Genomic DNA, 17976 nt, shown 5'->3' with positions numbered 1-17976 from the left:
TGAAGCTTTCGTGACTGCAAGGATTCATATTCTTGGGTTTTTTCGGTAAAGTCACGTAGGTAAAAATTTTAATTTAAATTAATAAAAGCAAAATCTAAATAAAATAAAAATCACGACGTTTCGGAGGCAACACAAGCTTCCGTCTGCAGGTGGAACCGTCACAGCACGATTGCTGTATCAAGTAATTTACTTGATCACGTAGATAGGTTCAAAGAAAATAACAAAAAATAACAAAAAAGATTTCTGTTATTTTCTCTGAACCTATCTACGTGACTTTACCGAAAGACCCAAAAATATTTATTCCTTTATTCCTGCAGTCACGAAAGCTTTAAGTCAAGACTTTCATAACATATCAAAGCTGTTTATATCAATGACAATGGGGGGGGGGGGGGTGGTAACAAGTGGCCCGAATTAAAAATAGGAATCACCTTCTGATAGAAGAATGTCTATAGACGGAAGGAGTTGAAGATCCCAATGGAACCAGACGTTCTGAAACTCCATACAAACACGATGAATTGACACTGTGTACCATCACCATCGTCATCATCGTCATCATCGTCGTCGACGACAGTGTTCATGTTCGCCTGGGTGAGGTTGAGGTGGGCACGGGTCCCACTGCCTCTCTAGCTGGGATCATGGCTCACTCCACTGGCCGTGTAGGGATCTCTTCGTAAGAGTGGCGTGGTAACTCCATCATCAGCTCAGGGGGTGCAACAATCGATCAGGGTGGGGCACCCTAATCTTTGATTTGTCTCGCAGCGAAGAGGCTATTCAGTAAATCGCGACTCCTCTTGCCTCATCCGCATCGTTACGCTCACGCTCTCGAACATTTACAACCGCGTTTTAAATAAGCGTCGCTGTTCTTTTCCACTGCTGTTGAAAACAAATCTCGTGGTTGTTGTCAAGGGGGCCCCGAACTCGTAGCTTTGGCCGGGGGGGGAGGCAAGGCACCCCCACCTCCCTTCCCTCCACGCTCGTTACGCTATTTTCCCGGAGCAACACTTAATCGCGCCTCATCTTCTTGTTTATCATCATCATCCTCATAGCACAGGGCCATTAATCGACATGGTGACGATTGTGTTTTATTTTTTCGGCAGTGTTACTGACAAACGTGTTGCGTTTTGCGTTCATTGTGAGTGTGCACCACGGCCAACGCAGCAGCATTACACAAATATACTGGTAGGAACCTCCTGGTTACACCAGCCCACAGGGGATTATTGTGTCCGTCCGTCCGTCGTGCATCCAAAAATGGGAGGGGTGGGGCTGGGTGGAGGGGAGGGTGGGGAGGGGCTGGGTGGAGAGGATGGGGCTGGGTGGGGGGTGGGAGGGGTGGGGCTGGGTGGGGAGGAGCTGGTCACCCTGTGGTGCCCTTATAAAACTCAACATTTAACCTACTCACGCCGGCTTGTGCCCGCCCTCACAGTCGGCCATATTTGCGGAATACACCACGCCACCGTTGACGCTGGCCATTGACCGAGCAACCCAACGTTCCTACCAGCTCCCTCCGCAGGAATGTGTTTATATATTGTTTAATTCGTAACATAAGTAAGCAATGTACGCGTCCTTCCCACGTCAGTCCTTCCACGTAACAAAACAAACGAACGAACCTCATCCCCATCAGCCCCCACACGGCCTCCTGGGAGCGCATCCGCCCATGCAGCTGCATTACTTCAAGACAAGCAAAACCCCGGGGCGGTTCCGATGTCCGGTGCCTCATCAGCAGCAGCAGTCGGACTCGCTCGAACCAATGTCCGGGAAACTGCCCAGCTGTTTGTGGGTTAGGACTCTCTCTCTGTGTCTATGAAAAAAATAAGAATTGGTTTTACCCTTTCTGGCAATACAACAGGAGTTGTGTTAAGAAGTCCAAACGTCAAATAGAAAACCTTTTGCAAGGAATCAAGCGACTGCAACACGTTCCTTCGGAGTGGGCAGGTAGGAACTTGGTTGGAAAGCGCATTCGTGCACGACAGAAAGCTCGAGGTCACGTGACACACTTCAACCAATCCGGGAGCGTACTACATGTTTGGGAGGGGCTATGCACGACAGACAAATAATTCCTGGTGGGCAGTGTGGAACTGTTGTTCCTACCTGTATTAACCACACAGTACAAACATGGCTCTGATAATTAATAAATGGGCATTGTCTTTGAAATTGATTGGCCTTCTCTAGGGCCTAATCTCACCAGTGTCAGATGAGAGAACGCCAAAATTCGAACTATACAAAGGAAATGCCACCGTCAGAGCGTTTATAGCTCGGGGTGAGCAGCTACAAAATGGGATGCATGCCCAAAAAGGTCCCAATTTGACTCTCTCTGTGTGAGATATGAGTCGTAGCTCGATGCAAAACTACACAATGGACAACACAACAGACATGGCTTCCAGTCTCCCATGTATTCTGTTTAACCAGGCGAGATGAGTCGCGTTACCTCGAGGGGCCCGGGTCATCAATATGACAAACAAAATTTCATCAAAATAAAGGGCAACAATCGCACGTCTCTAATGCATATTCCTGTGTACAGCATCGTTACGTGTCTCTACGCATCTCTACGAGTCTCTGTGGGTTGACGACGACACGATGCATAGTTTTGGTTGCATGGCCACATGCAAGCATGATCTGTCCTTAATATATGGTGGTGGAGGTGGGTGGCTACGATGGAGTTAGTGGCTACGATGGTGTTGGTGGCTATGATGGGGGTTGGTGGCTATGATGATGTTGGTGGCTATGATGGAGTTAGTGGCTGTGATGGTGTCGGTGGCTAATTAATGGGGTTGCCGGCTATAAATGTTTGATTCTGGCTCTCAAAAAGTCTCTTATAATATCGTTAACAAACACAACGCCGGGCCTTTGGGCTTTTGTGATATATTCTTGCGAGTGGGATGGCAATGCGTGTAACGTGACCCACTCCATCCCCTGGAGGCCTCTGGCTGCGATCGCCACAGCGAGGAGCCGCGCGCGCTCAGGCGCACACACAGACAGACACGGTTACGACCTTCGGTGCAGCGCAATAAACTTTATTCACGAGAAGCAAAGACACAGACAGCAACAACAATAGCAGCAACACTAAACACAGCCGTGACCAGGATAGGAGAGGATCTGGGTCAGCGGAAGAAGATTTGGAGGGGCTGGGTGGGGGGGGGGGTCACCAGCGCCCCCACCTTCTGACCCCCGCCCCCCTCCCCCTCGCCCGCCCGCTCACGCGAGCTTGAGCATCTCCTGCACCATGACGCCGACGCCGTCGTACACGTGGTGGATGGGCGCCGTGGCGCACATGAATGCGCTCGTGGTCACGATCTTCAGCTTGGCATCCACGTGCGCCTCGCCCACGTCCGTGCACACGTGCGTGCAGCCCAGCTCGCGGATGGCGGCGGCCGTGCCCGCGTAGGGGAACCTGGCGCACGCGGGGGTGGGAGACGCGGTGAGACGGGGGGGGGGACACGCGTGTGTGTCTACACGTGTACACACACGTCTAGTGGCACATGTTTGTTCATATAGACTTATCTATGGTGTGTTTATTCTATGGTCTATCCACTGCTGGGTGAATGCCGCTCAAAGCCGTTGCTATCGCAATACCCTCCTCACCTGCACCAGCCCCTCTCACCCCCACCTCCATCCCTTCCCTCCCCCCCCCCACACTCCACCCCTCTCGTCTCTTCCTCATCTGTCCCCCGCACTCTTCACCCCACCCCTCTCACCTCTCGCGCTCCCCCACGTATCCCCTCCACTCTCCCACCCCGCCCCTCTCCCCCCCGCGCTCCGCCCACCCCCCCGCCCCCCCCCCCCTTGCCCCGCCCCTCTCACCTGCCCCCCTGCTCGCTGTCGCCCCCGACCGTGAGCTCGCATCCCGGGAAGAGCCTCGCGGCGAGCACGGGGGCGATGCAGCACAGCGCCACGGGTTTGTCCGCCTCCCTGAAGGCGCGCAGCGCCGCCTCCACGCCCGGCAGCAGCGAGCAGCTCGCGCCCTCGGAGGCCCACGAGCTCAAGTTCTTGGCCACGCCGAACCCACCTGGAGAGAGGGGAGGCGGGGGGGTATGAGAGGGGGGGGGGGTAGGAGAGGGGGGTATGAGAGGGGGGTATGAGAGATGAAAGGTAACGATGTGTAACTCCTCGAGCCGCTAAAGCCTCCTCGAGTCCTCAAGTTTCTTCTTCGATCTTCGGTGCGATGTGCAATTAATGAGGCGCCATACCCGAAACGTCGTCTCTATGTTAACGAGAATGAACGCGCTCCGCAAACTGGGACTTGTTCAGCAATCATCAGGGTGCGTGTAGCGCAAGTGCCGCTGTAGCTACGAGCAGGTCGAGAGGAGAGAGCGAGTGGGCGCTGCTGCTACTGTTGCCTGTCGACCTTGTGTATTACTGTGGTGGTGGTTGTTGTTGTTTACTGTGGTGGTTGTTGTTGTTGTTGTTTACCAGGCACGAGCAGCGCGTCGAAGTCGGCGACGCGGAGCTGCGCCAGGTCGCGCGCGGCGCCGCGTGCGATCCGCGAGCTCTCGCGCAGCACGTTCCGCTCCGTCTCCCCGCTCTGCTCCTTGCCGCTCGCGTGGTCCACCACGTGGTGCTGCGCCACGTCCGGGGCGAACACCGTCACCTGCACCAGGGGGGGGGGGAGGGGGGGGGGAGGCACGGGGTGCGAAAATAAATTAGAACAGCTGATGGGGTGTGGTTACCTGTGGAGGGTGGGGGGGGGGGATGATGAAGTGTGAAGATGAAAATGAAGATGCCAACACGAGGATGAGCCAAGTGAGGCGATGCGAAAAAGGTGAATCATCCCGCAGACAGACCACAAACGCATCGCCTGGGGCGACCATGCTCAGTCAGGTGTGTCAAGGTGAGCGCGTGGTGCGTGTGTCTGTATCCGACTCAAAAGAGTACCTGGCACCGCGTGTAAATGTCAGCCCTGGGGATACAAAGGCAGTCAAGGGTGGCGTTGGCTACACTGGAGGTCTTTGTGTAAATGGGTACACACATTCTGGACCAGGTGTGTTTATATGAACACACACACACACACACCTGTACGCCCAGCGCACTCGCCCCCCGTTTCACGTTCCACGCGCACCACAAGACACACATTTAAGGCAGACTCGGCCTACGGGAAGCTCTGGACGGGTTCCAATACCACCGATCGGTAATCGAAACCACTACACTACAAGCTCCCCATTACTGTATACATAACAATCATCTCCCGTATAGCCTGTAACAGACTGTTGGGCGGAGTGCTGTTCGCGAGGAGCAGCTATGAAGGCCGGCATCGGCCTGCCCGCCTGCCACGCTAGGGACACCAGCTGTTCCATTTGTGGTTGCGACGACCTTGGCGAGATCCAGGGCCGGTCCAGATAACATCCACTGGCGTTGGCCGTGAGCGGGAATCGAACTCGGGTCGCCGGGTTCGTAAGGCAGCGCGCTAACCGCCTATGTACCCACACAACAAGCGCCTATTCGCCGCTAAGTGGCGGTGACGTTACCACGGCGCTTGTGCCAGGCTAGGTGCACGTTGAGGCCACGTGAAGTGTCGAACGCCCGCTGGCAGGAGGTCACGGGGCAGACCCAGCAGGTGCCACGGGACGACCGATTGAGATGACCGAGATGCCTGGTCGATGCACCACCTGTGCCCCCTACTGTGCCACAGACGTGTACACTCGCACACATTTATATTGACGCGATCTCACCCAAAACACCTCTTATGGATAATATTGGTCGCGAAAGCCTACGTGTACACACACACACGCGTACACACACACACACACACGCGTACACACACACACACACACGCGTACACACACACACACGCACGCGTACACACACACGCACGCGTACACACACACACACGCGTACACACACACACACGCGTACACACACACACACACACGCGTACACACACACACACACACGCGTACACACACACACACACACGCGTACACACACACACACACGTGTACACACACACACGTGTGTAACTAGACTCTCACCTCGGCTCCCGCTCTGCTCAGGTGAACGAGCGCCGCGGACGCCTCGTGGATTTCGCTTCCGTCATAGGCCCCGCACCCCGCCAGCAACACAGCCACGCGCTTCCCCATCTCTGCTGATGCTGATGATGCTGCTGATGCTGCTGGTGGTGTGGCTGAAGCTGGAGTGGATAAAGTCGAAACCGTGCGCGTCGCTGCTTTTATAGCGACGGGGAGAGAAAGAAGGCGGGGAGAAGGGGGAGGTTGCATCACGAAACGTGGGGGGTGGTGGGTGGAGTGAGGAGGTGGGGGGAGGTCATGGAAGGGCGGCGAGCGGTGGGGGGAAGCTGAGAGGGGGGGAGGGAGAGGGCGGGGAGAGAAGATGAGACAGGTGTGTGGGCGAGCACGAGAGCGAGGGCGTGAAAGTGGAGATGAGAGAGACGGGAGAGGAGGAGTCGGAGGGAGATGAGAGGACGGAGAGATGAGAATGGGAGGAGAGCGAGGGGAGATACGATTCGAGGGTGAGAGGAGGAGGAGAGGGGATGGGGAGGTAGAGGAAGGGAAATGGGAAGGAGATACATGAGATGAGAGGAAATTATGGCAAAGAGGAGATGAGAGGGCGAGGCTAAGATAATGGAGATGAGAGGGTATTGAGATAATGGTGGCGATTGAAGAGCAGGGATGAGAGGGTTGGAGGGGAGGAAGTGAAAGCAAAGAGGAGATGTGAGAGAGAGACGCGCAACGAGACGGGAGATAATACACGAGGATCACGGAAGGGTGATGGGAGGGAGATGGGAGGGAGGGGGCGGGAGACGGGAGGGAGATGAGAGGGAGACGAGAGGGAGACGAGAGGGAGATGAGAGGGAGATGGGAGGGAGATGGAAGATGGGAGGGAGATGAGAGGGAGATGAGAGGGAGACGGGAAGGAGATGGGAGGGAGATGGGAGGGAGATGAGAGGGAGATGGGAGGGAGATGGAAGATGGGAGGGAGATGAGAGGGAGATGAGAGGGAGACGGGAAGGAGATGGGAGGGAGATGGAAGATGGGAGGGAGATGAGAGGGAGATGAGAGGGAGACGGGAAGGAGATGGGAGGGAGATGGAAGATGGGAGGGAGATGAGAGGGAGATGAGAGGGAGACGAGAGGGAGATGAGAGGGAGATGAGAGGGAGATGGGAGGGAGATGGAAGATGGGAGGGAGATGAGAGGGAGATGAGAGGGAGATGAGAGGGAGACGAGAGGGAGATGAGAGGGAGATGGGAGGGAGATGGGAGGGAGATGGAAGATGGGAGGGAGATGAGAGGGAGATGAGAGGGAGACGAGAGTGAGATGAGAGGGAGACGAGAGGGAGATGAGAGGGAGATGGGAGGGAGATGGAAGGGGAGGGAGATGAGAGGGAGATGAGAGGGAGATGAGAGGGAGATGAGAGGGAGATGAGAGGGAGATGAGAGGGAGACGGGAAGGAGATGGGAGGGAGATGAGAGGGAGATGAGAGGGAGATGAGAGGGAGACGAGAGGGAGATGGAAGATGGGAGGGAGATTAGAGGGAGATAGAAGATGGGAGGTAGATGGGAGGGAGATGAGAGGGAGATAGGAGGGAGATGGAAAATGGGAGGGAGATGGGAGGGGGATGGGAGGGAGACGGGCGCGGTCCGCCTGTTGCTGGGGGTGACTGCGGGACCCGGGGGAGACGCGGCCCCAGGGGTGGTGGTGGCGGGGGGTGCGAAGGGGGAGGGGGGGGGGGATCTGACGTCACTCCGGGGAATTCCTGTCATCATTGATCGGCAGGGGCTGAATGAAGTCAGCAACGGTCCCCAGTAAAAAAACACCGTCATGCAAATCATCCCTCGCCGACCGGGAGGCGGGTAAATTATTAAAGTACCGAGGCTATATTGTACATTGAACCGGTATCATCTGTCCATCTACCGGATTATCTTCCACGTTCGTTATCACCCCCCCCCCCCCGCGTGCCCGCCCCACATCCCTTCTGTTCAGAGTGGTCGGGGTCGAAGCGATGTCCCTTCACACTGGACAACGAGGTGCTTGCTCGCCAGTGGTGGGCATTCTACATTCCTATGGCGGGGAGGAGGACGAGTAATAACATAGCACAAGCGCTATTGATTTTTCACACGAACAAATTGGTACGAATTTTATCGACCGCTGAGTCACCGCCAGAATAACACGCAACCTCCGATGAGCAGGGTTGGCTAGGTAGGGTGCGAAAGAAGTTACAGATGCATGCACACTTACCCTTCATTTATATACACGCAGACCTTACTCTGAGTCTCTCGAGACTCAAGAAGGCCCTGCGAAATTTTGACTTCAAACTTTCGTGAATTAAAAAAAAAAGTAAGAAAATTTTAAAAATGTTTAAAAAAATGTCATTATTTGTTTTCTATCTCCGTAACTTTACCGAAAGAATCTACAATATAGGGTCCTGCTACCTTGGGAAATTTGGCCAATTCCATTCCGCACGTTTGGCAGGGACACGCGCACCTTGAGAACGACCCACGCATCGCCCAGTGTCCTCGGTGCAAGTTTCACCTTCGCTGTGCCCGATATATTCACACGAAGGCGCTGAGTGGGTGCGTCAGTGAGTGGGGTTGGTGAGCAGGTAAGTGATGCGGTGGGTAGGTGGATGCGTGAGTAGATATGTGGGGGAGAGGTAATGTCGTGGTTAGCGCGCTGCGCTACGAACCTGGCGACCCGAGTTCAATTCCCGCTCACGGCCACCAACACAAACCGGTTCTGGGCCTCCCCTAGGTCGACTCAGCCTCAAATGAGTGGTGTGTAAACATCGCCACTCGGGAGACAAAGGCGGTCGTGCAGGGTGCTGGCCACCCACCCCATCGCGTGTGTCGGCCTCCACAGGTGCTACTCGCTAACAGCACTTCCCCAAGACGCATTTCACAAGTAGTACTAATCCCATATCTGCATTTCCCATAAATATGCTAAATTCCTCTTGATATGAAAATTATTTTGTCAAGGCGCTCTTCCCCCTCCAACCCAGCTTAAATATACGCTCCAAGCCTGGGGTGTTTCATTTAGACGCTGTCTTCCCGACAGACCTGTTCTTCACCTGAGGACGGCTGCTTGCGTTGTGGCCGAAACGTCGTGAGAATTGTTTTATTATGTTTTATTTTTATTATTTTATTATTTCCCTTCTACTTGACTTTACCGAAAGAACCAAGAAGAACTATGCAGGGTTGTTGTTTGTCTTTTGAATCATTGGTCAGTCAATTCATCCAGGGATGGTTGTGTTTGACTGTGCTTATCTCCGTGGTGACACATCACCAGGTAACGCAGCCAGATTAAACTCGACCTCGGAAACGCGTATTAGGGTCCTGTTCGACCCCACCCCGTATTGTTTATCATGATCATCATCAAGCACCATCATTGGCCTTGATCTACCAGCTGCTGGATTGAACGCCTCCGCATGCTGCCACTGCAATTTAGTGGCTTAAAATACAATGTTTCGCTCCGGATGATCGCTACAAAGTATGATCTATGTTTTGATTTAGTGTGCTGATCTTAAAGGTGCATTGAAAAATTATAATACTCCGATTGATGCTCCTGCTGTTGTGGAGTGACTCATGCAGCCAGCTATGGCTGCAGGGTTTTGGTAGTACATGTTTATGCCATTTATTGTGAAAATCCCGTCACAGTGGCTATGATCACTGTTTCATTGCTTTCATGGCTTTATTTTGGTGATTTCGAAAAGTGTATTGGTTTAGCCATGTTTGTTTGTTGTAGTACAGAGTTAGACTGATGGCCCTAATCTAAGTTGTCTTGTGGTTGTTGTTGGTTGTTTGACTTGCATCCCACTGGGATTTTTGCACACATCGTTGGTGTACGGTGCTTTTTCTGCAATGTGTTGCTGTCTTTTCTTGGATTTTCTGTTTGCACTCAGTCACATATTCACTTTAAGATGTTTTTTGTTCATGTTTTAGTTTTTTGTTTGTTGCGGTTGCACCCGATTCAAGAGCCGAATGGCTCACAGGGCTATACCTAATAAATGAACTTGAAGCGGTCGAAATCTCCCGCAGTCCCGCGACACAAAGATCTAAATCCAGACACCTGCAACGCGAGCTGGTCGTGTGGCTCCGTCCTTTCGCCGCCACTCCGTTGTCCGTCTCGACCACGGAGCGGACATCGTCCCGTCGAGCCAAGACTCGTCCCTGCCCGGTCCCGCTTTACTTCCCTTGAACGGTGACTTAAAGCTTGAGTTCTCTAAGGCGAAGGTACTTTGCAAATCCACCGGCCATCAACAAAGATTTGTTCATGAAGACATCCACGTATACAGACACAACTTCAATCGAGAAGATAGGTATAAACTGAGCAATCATTGGAAGGACGTTATCAATCAGTTTAAGTCATAACTGGCTGTGATGTTCCCATCCTAGCACCTTCCGATTTTAGTTGTTATTTTCGGCTCTCTGATTTTACATTAACAGAGTATCGGGTAGGGTACGGGTATCGGGTACCCGATTGCGACCTCTGACACAACACGAGCCGTCTAACACTGACGACGCCGACTGAGACAGCCAACAACTTCCAGCAGCGTAGTGTCTAGCGGAGACGGCAGCGACGACGAGACGAGTTCACTCCCAGCACCGGCAGCCCCGAGCCCCCCGCTCTCGGCTCCTTTTATGCTCCCAGCGCCGCCTGGCTCCGCCCTGACCGCGCCTCCCTTCTAGAACCCGCCAGCAGGTTCCAGCAGCTTTCAGGCGCCTCCAGATGGGGTACTCCGTGACCCTTGCCCAAGTTCCTCCGCTCTGCCAACACACCCCGTGTTCACGCTCACCGGCGTGTGTGCTGTCTGTCCACCACAGCTACTGCTGTCGTCCACCAGCCGGCGCTATGACACTACACATATATTAGAGTGTATATATATACTGGTTCATTGATTGTGTTTAATCTGGTGAGGACTCAAGAGAATAGTGAGCATGAGGCTCATTTGCAAGAGTCAGCGAGTTGCAGTGAGGGAGTGGCCGAGTGAGTGGCTGGTTGCATAGATGGTTGAGCGACTGAGTGACATTGAAAATTCATTCTCGTGTGTGACCAGCTGGTGATAGCTCAAGAGGGCAGGATTGAGTTTCGTTTGTAAGAGTGGCCTGGATCAACCAAAGCGACGAAAAACTAAGTAAAATAAGGTTGCGTACGAGTCGTTTTAATTACTTGGGCAGTTTCAACTCTCGTGTTATTTTATTTTTTTTGGCATTCTATGCCCTGTTGATTTGTGCATTTGCAGCGCTGCAAATGAACGGTTACAAATCTGTCTGTCGCCTGATGAAGCTGGTTGTAATTACTGGCGAAACGTCGTACTCAGAATGTAAATGTTGTGGCTTGGCTCTCCAACACACCGGTGTGCTGTACTAGTATACTACACTATACACTACACACACTATACACTACACACTATACACTACACTATACACTACACTATACACCACACTATACACTACCTTATACACTACTATACACTACACTATACACTACACACTAGTGCTGTACTAGTGACGAATTGGCACGTTCTGTTCACGTTACAACCCTTACTAGTTGGCTGTCGGGTGGTGGAGGGTTTTAACGACACATTTATATATTTACGCGATCTAACCCCCAAAAAAAACTCTTATGGATGATATTGGTCGCGAAAGCCTACGTGTTAAACTGACGCACTTATGTTGTAACGTCTTTCGCACCGTACCTAACCGACCGTGCTAATCGGAGGTTACGGCGATGGCGCTAACTAGAAATCGTAGGACACACACACACTGCGTCACTGCTTGTGTGAGATCTGGGAGGAGTGGGGGAGGCGCGCGAGTGGTTAAAGTGACGCAGTGTGGAGCCGGCGTGTTCTACCGACCGGTTGGGCGAGGACAGCTGATGCATACAGTGCCGTAGACCTCGTCTGGCATGTTGAGGTGTACGGCCGGGATTTTGGCGAGGCTGAACGCCACGTGTTCAACTCCACGTTGGAGATGCACCACACACACAAAAAACCATTCAAACACAATCGTACATTTTCTCTCGACTGACAAGACAGTTCTTCTGGAACTGGTGGTTTCAATTTGCATAAAATGCCGAGATGTTTGTACACACACACGGAACACGTTCATTTGTTGTTGTTGTTGTTGTGATGAAACCGCTGTGTATTATGGGGCCGTCCATAAATGACGTCACGAGATTTTGGACGATTTTTTACCCCCCACCCCCTCGTCACACGGCGTCACAAAAAGTCAGACCCCCCCTCAAATATGACATCACAAAGCTCTGACCCCCCCCCCCAAACCATATTTCCATTTTGAAAATAAAACATGCTTCAAATCGCTTTAAACTATTGTCATTGTAGTGCGTATTTAATGTGGCGCTTCACTCTGATGTTGTAGGAGTGTTGTTATAACAATTAGTGTTTTTATAACAATTCTACATTTATTTAAAGTTGCGCATTTTGATGTGACGTCACCTTTCTCAAACACCCCCCCTCGTCACACATGTCTGACCCCCTCCCCCCCCCCCCAGGTGCGTGACGTCATTTATGGACGGCCCCTATGTAATCCATGTGGAAAGCACTAGACCGCGTACAGTTGTGGAGTGTATAGTGTGTGTTATAACTGAAGTAGAATACGTGCTGTACGAGACTGTCTATTAGAGGAAGGCTACGTGAGGCTGGGGGAGCCTTTATGAAAATAAAAAACGACAAAGATCCCCCGTGTAGCCTCAACAGGCTGTTGGGGCAAGTGCTGCGAGGCAGTATTAATGCCAGAACAGCGCACGAGGGGGTGGTGCGGCTGCCACCACGGCCTTTGTATCCTCAGTGCTGATGTCAACACACAGCACCAGTCGCCCATTGAAGACGGAGTCAACCTAGGGGGGAGCCCAGCAATGGTTCAGATGTTCGTTATTGGCTGCGAGTGGGAATCGAACTCGGGTCGTCGGGTTTGTAGCGCCGTGCGCTAACCACTGCGTCACTCCTCCCCACAGGGATGACAAAGACAAAGATCTCCTGTGCAGCCTTAACAGGCTGTTGGGGCAAGTGCTGTTCGCGGGCATCTTTGAAAGCCGGCACGGCACACGAGGGGGTGAGGTGGCCAACACGAACAGAAACGCGTGAACACATCCACTTTCAATTGCATTTATTTTTTACAAACAAATCTTCCAATGATTCCACACGGTGGCCCGATAGCTTGCGTGGTTGTGATGAACAGAAAGACGAGCACGTAGATTGGGGAAGGCGAACACACACAAGTTAAAGGAATCATATTGCAGAACACAAGACAAACAAATCGTCGTGAGCGTGAATTAGAGGTGCGAAAAAATCAATCTCGGCGTCGTGCATCGGACAAATTCGACGAAGGTCATAGCCAGAGGCGGGGGGGGGGGTGGACGCGGTTGTGGGGACACGGTCGGAGAGGAGCGTGGAGAGCGTGGAGAGCGTGGCGAGCGTGGCGAGCGTGGAGAGCGTGGAGAGCGTGGCGAGCGTGGCGTGTCAGGCCAACGAGGCGGACGAGGCGGGGTCGCTGTGATCGTAGTTGGAGACCTCGATGAGGTTGTGGTCGGGGTCGCGGAAGTAGACGGACACGATGGGGCCCGTGGCTCCCGTCCGCATCACGGGGCCCTCCTCCACCGGCACGTTACACTCCTGCGCGTGGCACGCGTGTGGGCGTGTGGGTGTGTGTGTATGGGTGTGTGGGTGTGTGTGGGTGTGTGGGTGTGTGTGGGTGTGTGTGTGGGTGCGTGTGGGTGTGTGTGTGCGCGCGTGTGGGTGTGTGTGGGTGTGTGTGGGTGTGTGTGTGCGCGTGTGTGTGCGCGTGTGTGCGCGTGTGTGTGCGCGGGTGTGTGCGCGGGTGTGTGCGCGGGTGTGTGCGCGAGTGTGGGTGTGTGTGTGTGGGTGGGTGTGTGTGTGTGTGCGTGTTGCATTACACTCCTGCGCATTACACGCGTGTGCACGATAGACACGTGGGGACGACGCGCTTTGGTGATATGCAGGTCATCTCAGTGAGTTGAGCCACGACACCTGTGTTATGATACAGGTAGTGTTACTTGAAGGTGCTGCATGAAATGATGCTGACGTTGAATGTGATGATGGTGATGATGATGAAGTTGACATTAACGATGATGTTGAAAATAATTTTAAAATGTCATGACAACAATAACGACGACGACGATGATGATTATTACGGGAATGACAATGCTTATGCACGTATGTACGTTGAACTTCGTTCGTACGCAGCCAACCGCAATAATCGGAGGTGCAGCAGAAAGACAACAAACTCAAACAACGATGACGAATTGGAACCTCATTTGCCAGAAGAAAAAATATGATAATTGTTTTTTTACCCTTTTATCTGGCAACAAAACTGACACCTTTTTAACAAGGAGTCATGTTTGCATAGACCACAATACCTGCAGTCGTAATGCAAACAAAACACATAACTCTGATAATGAATGCACTGTCCTTGAAGTTGATTGGTCCACACCCGAGACAGCTTTCCTTAGAGCCTAGTCTCACATGGTGTTGGACCAGATGACGCCAAAAGGCGCACAACTCAAAGACAATGCACCAATTATCATATTTTTTTCTTCTGACAAATGAGGTTCCAATGGTGTAAATGCTTACCCCGAGCTCTCATACTCTGATGGTGCATTGTCTTTGAGTTGTGCGCCTCTTGGCGTCATCTGGTCCAACACCATGTGAGACTAGGCTCTAGGGAAAGCTGTCTGGGGCGTGGACCAATCAACTTCAAGGACAGTGCATATCATTTTCAGAGTTGTGTTTTTTGTTTGCATTACGACTGCAGGTATTGTGGTCTATGCAAACATGACTCCTCCTTAAAAAGGTGTCAGTTTTGTTGCCAGATAAAAGGGTAAAAAAACAATGATCAACGATGACAAAGTTGACGAACACGACGACGACGACGACGGCGACGAGGAGGAAGACGTTGCCGAGGTTACCTGCAGGTGCCGCACGACGCTGCCGATGGGCGCGTGCGTGATGAGGCACAGGTCGATGGAGCCGGGAGTCGGGAGCCTGGCCTTGGGCTCGAACTCATTCCCCGCCTCGTGGAGGTTAAACTTGTGCTTCCCAAAGCCCAGCGCCTTGCGACCTCCCTGCACCGCCGCCGCCATCGGGAGCAACCGAGTTATCACTCGACCCCACTCAACAACGCCTCCATCAAGCCACTTGCCTCCTCCACCGCATAGCATGGGCGCCCCAACACGACTCAAAACTATTCCAACAATGTTTTGTTTATTTTACCAGGCGAGGTCACACTGAGCTACATAGCTGGCTATCACAGATGATAGCTCAACGAACTGGCGTATCATGTGGACATTCACAGCAGCCGAGGCAATTTTCAGCAACGCATGTTCCGGTTCTAAATGTGGAGGGGAGAAAATGCAACATGACCACGGGGAGAGAGACACGCAAACTCCAAATGTACAATCTTGATTTTAAAAAATCAAGATTGTAAAAATGTACAGCATCCAAATATACAGCAGGCGTCAGGGTCGGAATCGAACCCCCATGACCTCCTGTTGCCAGGCGAGGTAGTTAACATCTCGCCACCACGGCACCCCCTCTGCCCCCCACCCACCAGTTAAATACCCCCACCTTCATAGCCTATCGCCTAGCCCCCCCCCCACTCCCATCATCATCATCGACCATGATCGATCCGATGCTGAATTTCGTCCTCCCGCTCCCCTCCCCCACCAGAACCGGTTGAAATATTCGTCGCTGACGACGGCACAATGTTGACTACACACTGCACCAGGTACTCATTTGAGGCCGAGTCGATCTAGGGCAGGCCCAGGACCGGTTAAAAAAATCGTCGCTGGCGTTGACCGTGAGCGGCAATCGAACCCCGGGTCGCGGGATCGCAGCGCGGCGCGCTAACGGCCACACCACACCGCTTGTGCCAGGCTAGGTGCACGCGCACACACAAGACACACAGACGCGCACGCACCTTGAACGTGACCTCGTGCATGCCCAGCACGCGCGTGTAGAAGGCGATGGTGCGGTCGAGGCTCCGCACGGTCAGCACGAGGTGGTCCAGACGGTCGATAGCGAAGGGCGCAGACGAGGAGGATGACGAGCAGAGGCGGTGGCGCGCAGCCAGGAGACACGGCGCCGAGACAGCCTGAGACACGGGGGTGAGCGGAGAGGGGGTGGACACGTGCAGGCGTGGGGGAGACGGACAGATGTGTACGTTCGCTGAACTTCTTTCGCACCGCGCGCAGTCAACCGAGCTAATGGGGGGCACGCGTGGGTCAAGTGCCAACACAGTCACCACCACCAACTCCAACACCCAACCCTTTCTACCCCCTTCAGAGAGCGCAGCCTGGTGACCCCTTGACTCTACCTGGTGACCCCCCTTGAACTCTACCTGGTGACCCCTTGACTCTACCTGGTGACCCCCTTGACTCTACCTGGTGACCCCTTGACTCTACCTGGTGACCCCCGTGAACTCTACCTGGTAACCACTTGACCCTACCTGGTGACCCCTTGACTCTACCTGGTGACCCCCTTGACTCGACCTGGTGACCCCTTGACTCTGCCTGGTGACCCCTTGACTCTACCTGGTGACTCCTTGACTCTACCTGGTGACCCCCGTGAACTCTACCTGGTAACCCCTTGACTCTACCTGGTGACCCCGTCAACTCTACCTGGTGACCCTTTGACTCTACCTGGTGACCCCGTGAACTCTACCTGTGCGCGATTGAGTGGAGACACGGGGCAAGGGACACGCGGCGAAGAGACGCAACACAGGCTCGGTTAGAACCTCACCGTGCCGACACACACAGAAGGCCCATATACTTCACGCACGGTCTGTAGGATACACAGACACGGACGGAGACACGGGATGGCAGGTAGACAGAGCGGGGAGGCACGGCGCGGAGACACGGTGGAGAGTTAGCAGAGGGACACAGGGGAGAGAAACAGCGAAAGAAACAGGGAAATAATTAGCTGAGCGACACAGCAGAGAGAGAGAGACACAGGAGAGAGGAAAGAGAGACACAGCTGGGAGCTACAGCGGAGACAGCAGCAGCAGAGAGACGGCGGAGACCAGAGAGTCAGCGTGGAGAGAGTGGAGACAATGCAGAGAGAGTCAGCGTGGGTAGAGCGGAGACACGGCAGAGAGACACAGCAAGAAGGACACAGCAGAGAGACAGACACAAGTGGAGAGAGAGAGAGGCAGCGTGGAGTTGTCGCTGGTGTGTTACTACCTGCACGCCGCGCACACGCAGGCAGGCAGAGGCGGCCACCCTGAGCGCGAACATCGCTTCTCTCGCTCTCCGCTCAACACCCTGGCTCGCTACGTTAACAACAGTTGCAGCAACAACAGTTGCAGCAACAAGCAACAACAAAAAACAGCAACAGCTGCTAACTATCGCTGAACGTAGGTTCAGTTGCAGCCCGATCGCCGAGCCGAGCGAGTTCACGAGAGATTCTTCCGCGTTCGTCCGGCCGGCAGAGGCGGTGACGCGTCTCCTGATGAGCGCTGTGACGTCACCAGCCCCGCGTGGCCCGCGGGTCGACTGAGGCCAAACCGCCGGCGCGAGAATCGGAATCATCGGAATATTTACGCTGGGAGCAGTGCCGGATTAAACTCGTGCGTGGCCTGTAGCATGTGTTTTAAATATTAAAACAAAATTTTTACTTGCACAGTAAAGTTATTGTATTTTTTTTCATTTGCTATACGGCCAGATAAAATCGCTAACCTGAAACACCCAGTCGTTCATAAAAGTTGAAGGCGGTATAGTACTATAGTAATAGGGAAAGTGTAGAATCACTGAACCGGAATTGATAGCTTGAAAGCATTTAGCGCGGGGCCCTTGAAAGTGCGGGGCCCGCAGCTACTACGCATGTAGCTACTACGCATGTAGCTACTTTTGCTCTGGGATAATCTGGCACTGTGCTGGGAGGAGGAATCCGATGAGCTATGAAGCTCTTCTTTGTCTTTTTTCTTTCACGGATGTCCAGTCGTGGGGCAGGTCAGAACGTTAAAACAACAAACAATAGGTGAGAGAGAGAGAGAG

General features: G+C 53.2%; 3 protein-coding genes across 3 annotated transcripts in view; 1 reads left to right on the top strand and 2 right to left on the bottom strand.

Annotated features, from left to right (window-relative positions):
- LOC133349966 (phytanoyl-CoA dioxygenase domain-containing protein 1-like) overlaps positions 1-17976 on the top strand; it is a 129379-nt gene that overhangs the window by 68338 nt on the left and 43065 nt on the right. The window lies entirely within an intron of this gene.
- On the bottom strand, positions 2996-6135 carry LOC133349963 (putative glutamine amidotransferase-like class 1 domain-containing protein 3B, mitochondrial). Its single transcript, XM_061563876.1, has 4 exons — positions 5964-6135; positions 4408-4585; positions 3799-4003; positions 2996-3388 (listed from the first exon to the last, which is right to left on the bottom strand). Exons 1-4 carry the CDS (start codon positions 6069-6071, stop codon positions 3193-3195), a joined length of 687 nt encoding a protein of 228 aa, XP_061419860.1. The 5' UTR covers positions 6072-6135; the 3' UTR covers positions 2996-3192.
- On the bottom strand, positions 13059-17418 carry GLOD5 (glyoxalase domain containing 5). The gene is made up of 4 exons (XM_061563883.1): positions 17164-17418; positions 15903-16076; positions 14893-15048; positions 13059-13579 (listed from the first exon to the last, which is right to left on the bottom strand). Exons 1-4 carry the CDS (start codon positions 17215-17217, stop codon positions 13427-13429), a joined length of 537 nt encoding a protein of 178 aa, XP_061419867.1. The 5' UTR covers positions 17218-17418; the 3' UTR covers positions 13059-13426.

The sequence above is a fragment of the Lethenteron reissneri genome, chromosome 32 (genome assembly GCF_015708825.2).
Source record: "Lethenteron reissneri isolate LAM-NWPU_2019-01 chromosome 32, ASM1570882v1, whole genome shotgun sequence".
Taxonomy (NCBI): Eukaryota; Metazoa; Chordata; class Hyperoartia; order Petromyzontiformes; family Petromyzontidae; genus Lethenteron; species Lethenteron reissneri.
This window is presented reverse-complemented; position numbering and strand designations above follow the sequence as displayed.

What these genes read in the sequence shown, in the direction of transcription:
- LOC133349963 (XM_061563876.1), bottom strand. Translation starts at nt 6,071, where the DNA reads ATGGGGAAGCGCGTGGCTGTGTTGCTGGCGGGGTGCGGGGCCTATGAC. An exon ending in CGACGCGCTGCTCGTGCCTG is followed by an intron (nt 4,004 to 4,407) that starts GTAAACAACAAC and finishes CCCTCTCTCCAG; the next exon opens with GTGGGTTCGGCGTGGCCAAG. An exon ending in GACAGCGAGCAGGGGGGCAG is followed by an intron (nt 3,389 to 3,798) that starts GTGAGAGGGGCG and finishes CGCGTGCGCCAG; the next exon opens with GTTCCCCTACGCGGGCACGG.
- GLOD5 (XM_061563883.1), bottom strand. Translation starts at nt 17,217, where the DNA reads ATGTTCGCGCTCAGGGTGGCCGCCTCTGCCTGCCTGCGTGTGCGCGGC. An exon ending in TGCGTGTGCGCGGCGTGCAG is followed by an intron (nt 16,077 to 17,163) that starts GTAGTAACACAC and finishes CCCGTGTCTCAG; the next exon opens with GCTGTCTCGGCGCCGTGTCT. An exon ending in GCGTCGTGCGGCACCTGCAG is followed by an intron (nt 13,580 to 14,892) that starts GTAACCTCGGCA and finishes TGCCACGCGCAG; the next exon opens with GAGTGTAACGTGCCGGTGGA.